Source organism: Varanus komodoensis, unplaced genomic scaffold (genome assembly GCF_004798865.1).
Source record: "Varanus komodoensis strain SLA01 unplaced genomic scaffold, ASM479886v1 scaffold11, whole genome shotgun sequence".
Taxonomy (NCBI): Eukaryota; Metazoa; Chordata; class Lepidosauria; order Squamata; family Varanidae; genus Varanus; species Varanus komodoensis.
The window spans coordinates 16,306,866-16,315,470 of NW_025335317.1; the positions used below are offsets into that span (position 1 = coordinate 16,306,866).

The 8,605-nt window shown below is 40.9% G+C and overlaps 1 protein-coding gene across 1 annotated transcript in view; it reads right to left on the reverse strand.

Annotated features, from left to right (window-relative positions):
* DNA2 (DNA replication helicase/nuclease 2) overlaps nt 1-8,500 on the reverse strand; it is a 31,122-nt gene extending 22,622 nt beyond the window's left edge. Inside the window, exons 1-6 of the mRNA XM_044420069.1 lie at nt 8,402-8,500; nt 7,220-7,384; nt 6,041-6,224; nt 4,951-5,093; nt 3,274-3,405; nt 1,372-1,585 (exon numbers count right to left, since the gene is read on the reverse strand). Of these exons, the coding sequence (XP_044276004.1) occupies nt 1,372-1,585; nt 3,274-3,405; nt 4,951-5,093; nt 6,041-6,224; nt 7,220-7,384; nt 8,402-8,442 (879 nt within the window). The 5' untranslated portion in view covers nt 8,443-8,500. The remainder of the gene's footprint in view (nt 1-1,371; nt 1,586-3,273; nt 3,406-4,950; nt 5,094-6,040; nt 6,225-7,219; nt 7,385-8,401) is intronic.
* Nucleotides 8,501-8,605: the final 105 nt, after the last annotated feature.

Below are 8,605 nucleotides of genomic sequence, written 5' to 3' on the forward strand. Positions count from 1 at the left end.
CGACGGAGAGTCACCGCTGCCAACAAAGAACACTCTACCATGTACAGATGTATTTGGCACCGGTCTGACTGCCAAAGAGCCTCCCTTTGCCAACTCTTATTAGTCAAGAAAGGCAGCAGAGAAGCAGGCACACTGTGTCACTCCAAGGCCTGGATTTTCAAGGGCCATTCAACTAAACAACTATGACCAGCAGAAAGCAAGGGGACTATTTGCAAGATGCTTCAAAAATAAGTCACAAGAGATTACTGTTGGTCCACAGGTTCACCAATAGGTGGCCAAACAAGACTTTTAACAACTGGGAGCAGATGCCATGTTGGCACAATGGTAAGACTTCTTCACCACCAACATCACCATGATGTACAGGCATTCAATTGGGCTTGAATGAGTCAACCCAACCATGTTATTTCCAGTACTTGCTCTAGAAGCTAGAGGCTGTGAGAGGATCCATCGTGCCTGATGCACAAGGCACTTTTCCCAAAAGCTCTCACAAAACTCTGTCACAGGAGTCAGCTACTTTTCTATGTATACCTACTCACTCTTTTTCAGGTACCCTTTAAAAATACATTAAGTTACATACCCAACCTCAGATATGCAGATGACACCATTCTAATGGCAGAAAGTGAAGAGGAACTAAAGAGCCTCTTGATGTGGGTGAAAGAGAAAAGCACAAAAGTTGGCTTGAAACTCAACAATAAGAAAACTAAGATCATGGCATCCACTCCTATCACCTCCTGGCAAATAGATGGGGAAGATATGGAGGTAGTGACAGATTTTATTTTCCTGGGCTCCAAGATCACCGCAGATAGGGACTGCAGCCAAGAAATTAAAAGACGCTTGCTCCTGGGGAGGAAAGCTATGGCAAATCTAGACAGCATACTAAAAAGCTGAGACATCACCCTGCCAATGAAAGTGCATATAGTCAAGGCTATGGTTTTCCCAGTTGCAGTGTATGGCTGTGAAAGTTGGACCATAAGGAAGGCTGAGTGCCGAAGAATTGAGGCCTCTGAACTGTGGTGCTGGAGAAAACTCCTGCAAGTCCCTTGGACTGCAAGGCGATCAAACCGGTCAGTCTTAGAGGAGATCACCGTGACTGCTCTTTAGAAGGCCAGATATTGAAACTCAAATACTTTGGCCACCTAATGAGAAGGAAGAACTCACTGGAGAAGACCCTAATGCTGGGAACAACTGACAGCAAAAGAAGAAGGGGAAGGCAGAGAATGAGGTGGCTAGATGGAATCACTGAATCAGTCGGCGTCAACTTAAGTGGACTCCAGGGGATGGTGAAGTACAGGAAGTCCTGGAGGAATGTTGTCCATGGGGTCATGATGGGTCAGACACAACTTTGCAAGTAACAACAACAAAGTGACATACCTGACTTCGATGCTCTATAGAGTTAGATTCCTTGCCACTTTTAAGCTCCAGTGGCATTATCTTGAAATGAGTTTTAGATCTGTGATGAATTTTTACACCAACTGTAACATCAATCTTGCCCTTTAAACCAAATCTAGGACACCAGATATTCTCCTCAACATCCAGGATTTCTGTAACTTTGACAGTGCAAGAGGAGTAATCAATATCTCTGGGCCTACAAAACAAAAACAAAAATCAAATTATTTACGGTAACTGGAATTGTTTTCCTCAGCAGGCAAAAAGTCTCCTTTCCTAAGCAGGTACTTGATGAAGGGGCAAAATCCACGTACCGTGCAATTCTTTAAATGTCTACTTAGAAGTAAGCCCTACTGAGTTCAATGGGGGTTATTCCCAAATAAGTGGGTATAAAATTGCACCTTAGGGTACAGTCCAATGGATGTTCAGATAGAAAAAATCCTACAACTCCATGCATCCCTCCAACTAGCCATGATAGCTGGAAAATGCTGGGAACTGTAGAACTTCTGCATTAAAAGGCTTACTTTTCTTAACTGATTTCACTCACAAGTAAGAGAACAAGACCCTTGAAATACTTCAGCTAGCTTTTTAAATGAATGTTTTATTGACAGATTCAAGGAACTGCAGAATGTGCAGTAAAAGATAGGGAATTTCTGCAACAGAGACTAGATATGTGTTAGATGGAAGAGAGGTATTGCAGAAACATGAAATACTAAAAATAATAGGAAGAGTAGTCATTTTTTATTATGTTTCTTCTATTGCAAACCAAAATTAGCATCATACTACATGGCTTTGTTCCATTTTAACCATTCATCTTTTCCAATCAACACTACAGATACATTATTTGCTCCCATTTTCTTTTTGTGAATATGCCAACATACGGGAAATATTGCTATTTTTGCCTAATAATTATTAGTTACACAATGTGGTGAGAGCAATGAAATCATACATGTTTTGCTTGTTATCAAGCCTTTTGTAGAATTTAGCAATTGTCTGGTAACACTAAGATAGATGGGAACATGAAATGACATGGAATCAGTTGAGGGGGAGGGAGAATTTTAATCCAAGTGAGAACTGAAGTAAATATTGGGTTGGATTCAGAATTCCTATAAGTAGTACTCTGCTCAATGAATGCATCAGCTAGAGGAGGGGAAATTATTTAAACCAATTCCCCTTCCTCCTGTCTCTCCCAGGAACCTGCTCTAGAAAAGAGGTATTACCAAAAATGATGACATTTTGCTATCAGATCCTCACTGAGCCCAACATTGATCCCAGGAAGAAAGATGGAGCATTGCACGTGATAGGATCTCTAGCAGATATTCTGCTGAAGGTAAATGGATGAACACACACAAAATGTGTGTAGCTGGGTCACCGAAGATACCGTTCTTGCATGCTAATAGTTGCATTTATGAATACAGGAAAACCTAATGCAAGAACAAGAATGCATGCATGCATTTTTGAATTTGATGAATTTTTTGCATTTCATATGGGATTTTAATAATTGTAAGCCGCCCCGAGGCTCATGTGATGGGGCAGCATATAAATTGTCTAGATAGACAGACAGACAGACAGACAGACAGTGATGGGACCATCAAGAACAGTGTGGGAGATGACACAGGAGCTTCAGGGAACTGGCAAAAATACCCTCCCCACATCCTTTTGCTGAGGGCCTCGGCTGAATCTCTGTCCATTCCATTCATAGGAGGGCACATCTGGATCCAACCCAGGGAATTTCTTCCACCATCAGATATCTAAAGCATCCAGGAATCTTTGCCAGAGGAGAAGCTGCACAATCCAACTTATGGTAGGAAGCTGTATGACATTTAAAACAAAAAAAATTACTGCCATTTTCCCAAATAGCTTTGTTCTACCTATAGCACTACTTACAATTTTAATTGCATATTAGGTTGGCTTGAATGGTTGAACTTAGACATGAAATTTTCCGCCCATTTAATAAAAGATGGAAGGTATTCCTCTATGTCCTGCATAATATCATTTTCATTCAGATTTAACTGGTACCTTCAGGAGTAAAGAAGGAAAGCAAGTTAAATACTATATAACAAATAATAAAACAAAAAAGAAATAATGAAAAAGTTCACTGAAGTACAAGTATTTATATTTTATTTGCATGTTCCCATGGTTACCCAAATGTTTAGGCATTTACAGACATTCCCAGTTTGATAAACAAGGAGCTGTACATTGCAACCACAGTGTAGTCTGTGATGTAGGCAGAAACTTTTCCAAATGTAGTAAAGAAAAATAAAGCAAATATTCCCCTTTATCAATTTATTCATAAAAGTATTTGTATGTGGATTGCAAATGCAGTATTAGGGAAGTTTGGGAGTTTCTAGGTTATAATCAATGTTTTTCAGGTGATTTCATTAAGTTGTACGTATTGTTTTCACTGGTATACATATATTTCACAGGCAGAGTGATCCTATGCCCCTTGAGACAGTATCCAGAGTGGCTTTGAATTTTCAGCTCCAGGGTCAGAAAAATGTTCTGACCTCAGAGCTGAGAATCTGCACTAGGCTCCCCACTCAGCTGTGAAGGAAGGACCCTGTTGGCTTCTTCTCCAAGGATGTAAAAGAGAACGCAGATGATTAAAAAGGATTAAAGAAGGGAAGGGAGGAGGCCAGGACTGCCAGGATATGAGATATCCTGGTATTACTCCAGCCTGCTTTCCTTCCCAACCAAATCACATCAGCTAGACAGCCAAAATCAATCACCTAGCTAACTTGCAGGAAGGGAGCTACACAAAGACCACCTCTACACTCCTCCTGCCCACAAAGGATGTCCATGATCCTCCAAGGTCAGAGAGTTTACAGGCATTCCTATTGGAATGTGCCCTACAAGTCTTGGAGTGAAATGGAACCAATAAACAACGGCAAGAAATCCCAAGGTGCCCCAACAACTGTAGCAGAAGAGAGTTGAACTATCCTGAAATAGCTGAGCAATTGTCACGAGCATTTCTTTCTGCCGCGCTGTTTTGTGGCAGAGAGGGGAAGAGTGCCAAGGTTGCCTTTGCCTCTGTACTTCTCCCACCACAGAAGTACAGAATAGGACTACAATGCCTGCAATCCACCAAGTCCTGAGGGTTACAGGCATCCCCTCAGGATTGTGCCCTAAGCATGCTTCAATTTCCCCTCCACCCCAGCAAAAATAGAAAAATTCACGTCAAGTACTTATAGTGCATAGGGACAAAGATTGACAAATTGCTACACAAAGCTGGTTTTCTAATTTGCATTGGAAAATTTTCTATTGAAAAATTTTCTGGAAAATCCACAGCACTGAGTGTAGAGCACACTACTGAAAAAGAATTAGTAAGTGAATTGATCTCCTGAAAACATGGTTATATAAAAACATATTTGTGTATACAAAGAATATTTGCATACTCTAAATCAGTACGTACATTTTCACATCCTTGATCCTCCCTCCCTGGAAAATGCTTACATGGCCAATCTGGACTGTGTAGGGGAGCACCTCAGAGCATTAGGGAAGGAGGCTGAAAGGAGGAGATGCTTTCTAGGATTGTGTTGCCCATCTGCTACAAATAACACTTACAGCTGTTTTAGGTACTTTAGTCCATGAACAACGGAGAAGGCAATTTCTTGCAGTTTTTCTTGTGTAAAGTTTGTTCCTGCTTTCTGGAAAATTTCATGTAGAATTGTACCTATCAGCATTGGACGAGAACCAGACTCACATCTCTGTAAAATAAAATAACCCCCCTATAAATGCCAAAGAAATAGTTACATTAATATGCACTATTCATCTATCTGTAATATATGTACAATGGTATTGTTGCACGGTGTTACCTTTCTCCCCCTCTCATCCCATTCTACAATCCTTATAAATAACTCCTCAGTAGCGCCCAGCTTCCCAGGAACAGAGCTCAGCAAAGAAATGGGCTCAGTGAGAGCCCAAGCATCAATGGGCTGGATGTGCATCCTCCCCATGGGAAGGAGATTGCTTTGCCCCACAATAAAGACACTGAGAGTAGCGTGTTCTTGCTGATCCATTCATGTCAGAAAATAGGTTTCCACAAGACAGCACTACTTTAGATGAAGACCATTAGAGCGGTCATGTCTCAATGCTGCAAAGGCTGGTATTAGGTTTAAATCCAAAAAGTGGTCTCTCAGCCGTCATGGCAGATCAAACTAATAAAATCCACTCATTACTACACATAATGATAGATGCATTAAACATGTTAGTATTTATTTTTTATTTATATTGCAATTTATATCCTGCTTTTTTCCTGCAAAGGGCTCAAGGCAGCTTACATCATCTCTCCTCCTCCATCTTATCCCCACAACAACCCTGTGAGGTAGGTTGGGCTGAGAGTCTGTGACTGGCCCAAAGTCACCCAGTTGAACTCAGATCCTCTGAGTCCCAGTCCCATGCTCTTAACCACTACAGCACACTCGCTCTCCAGTACCTTCAGATTCAAAATCTCAGTATAAGCTTATGTTCAAGAATTTTATTATGCACAAAGCACTATAAAACCAGATGCTATACAAAAGGCGTAAGACAGGCCCTATCCAATGAATTTGCATTGTTTTTCTCTAAACCTAAGTCCAATACATTTAAACTAATACTTGAGAATAACCTTAAATTATGTTCTGAACATCCAGATACCCAATGATCTTGCACTTACCCTGAATTTTTCACTCAGTATAGCCTTCCTCATGCATCGAATGCCTTTTGATACAGTGGTGCCAGAAAGTAATAGATCTGGATAGAGAATTAAGTATCCCGAATCTACATCGATTTTCCAGATACCAGAACTGCATTCTCCTTCTAGATGAATGATATCTCCAGGCTGAACTGGAACAGAAATCCTGAAAAATGAAAGGTATATTATTGTTTTAAAAAGCATGTCAGCTTTGTATTTTAAAATTGAATTGTTATTTCTGTACAATATTATACACATAACCCTTTCCTCATTATCAATTTCCAATGAAAGCTATATGCTGACTTTTGAGGAGCCCATCACAACCCACCTTGCTTTGCAAAGATATATAAGAAAAGGTGGTGAAAATAAGAGGCATCTGGGAAACTTATAATGAACAGCTGAGCTGAACAGTAAAGCAGTCGTGGATGTCTGAACAAGGTCGCTCAAAGTATGGTCTTACTGCTATTGATTCATTTATACCAAAACAAAAGCTGTTTCTATAAAAGGTTTCTGTCTATGTGCACTTGGATTTCCACTGCTAAAGTGATGCCATTTTTACCATGACTAATTCATATATTCTGATTTATAGTTAGTAAATAATGTGCTATCCTGTAACTGTACAGTATGTATAAAACTGGGGAAAAGTATTATCTATCAGTCTATGTGAGCTAGTTTGTGAGACTGGGACACAAAAAATCTGGGTTATAGCTCCCATTCCTTGATAGAACTAACTGGGTGACTTTCAGTCAGTCAGACTCTCAACACAACCTAACTCAGAGTTTTGTCATGATAATAAGACTGAGAGGAGAAGGAAAATTATGTAAACTGTCTTGAATTTCTTGAAAGGAAAATTGGCAATGATATAAATATAATTAATTAACTTGAAGCACTGAAAACTTGCTACCTGGGAGTGAAAAAAATGTGTCACAGAAAGGCCTGGAGTTGGGAGAGGTCATTTATGGTCCTCTTGTTTAATTATCAGAATGTTTCCACTCAGTGTTTTCCTGTGCCTTTCCTAAAATTATTGGGAACAACCAGAAACTTGAAATATTTGTTTCACAAAAATATTTTGGTTTTTAACACTCTAGAAACTGTATAACACAAGTGTAAATAACATGTTTTCCAACATACAAGGTGATTACTATATTACATGACAGTTACCAGTCATTCCTTAGGATGCACAGTTCTGTGTCCTCAAGAGAAGCAGCAGCTGTGATTGTCAGATGTTTCTCAAGATCATTTTCTTGGACTTGTAAAACACAGTACCTGTTGTTCAGACCCTTACAAAGCATGGTATCAGAGAAGCCCGTGATTCTCTTTGGAAATCTAAAAAAAAAACCAATACATGCACATACAACAGAAAAGTCATGTACATCATATAAAAGGGAAAAAAGGCTCAGATGCCACTGCAGATAAGATCCATGAGACTTGCCACACATTAAAGCAGAAATATCAAGCACAAAAAGGAAAAATAACACCACTTCTAGCTACAGGAAAGTCATCTATGAGCACCCAACCATTTAACATTGCTACTTGGCCAAATCAACAAATAAACAAACAATGGTATTTATTAACTGTATTATGGGACTGTATACTAATCCAAAGGGAACCCAGCAACCCATTTCTCACAGCAAGCAACATAGATGCCCAAGGGAACCATACAAATAGGCCATGTTCTAAAGCAAGCGCTGCAGTTATATTCCTCCATGTTCAAAATAAAAACGCCTGTGTGGGTAATTATTTTCACAAGCTGGACAATGGAACTGCAATAGCATATGAAACTGGGGCAACACACTGCAAAATACACCAAGGGTTTCAAATCCTGTATCTACTTTCTAATACCAGTCACGGAGCAAACCTGGGGGAGTCACGAAACCTGTACCCTTCCCCAGCTTCCCCCTATGACGTTCCCCTTGCCATTTTTTTCTCCTTCGGGTTAAATTGTGTGATTAAAACTAGGCAGAAAGGCACAACCTCAAAGGAGCATTTGGAGGGAACAATTAGTGGGCACAGAATGGATTAAACACCCATTATGTTCTAGGAGCCACTGCGCAGCTAATGGGCTGTATGCAATACGTCTCATTTACATCTCATGCAAATCAATGGTCTATGGCACAAAAAATACAGGCGCTCTTGAAAAGGGGAAAACGGCTCCCGAGAAACCAAAACTTTAAACAGAGTCGAAGTGAGGGTCTCTTTGCCCTGCAGGCTATACCACGCGACGCGGTGAGAGAAGCGCCCCGAGCAAGCCCGAAATCAGGCTGGGAAGGCGGGAAATTGGAAGCCACAGTAGCTGCTGCTTGGAACCGCGCGCTTTTCTTTAACTCAGCCCAAGCCACGCACCCAACCCGCGGAGACGGGTCGTCAAAGAAGTTCCTCTCCATCAGCTCTTCCAGCTCTCTTTCCTCCAGCAATTCCGTCTACTCTTGACCCGCCGCCATCCCGAACCTTCCCATGCAAAAAGCTACAACCGACCCGGTAACCTGCAACGCCACTGCGCAGGCGCAGGCGCAACCGCCGCGCTAACCTATGAGGAGGCACAGGCGG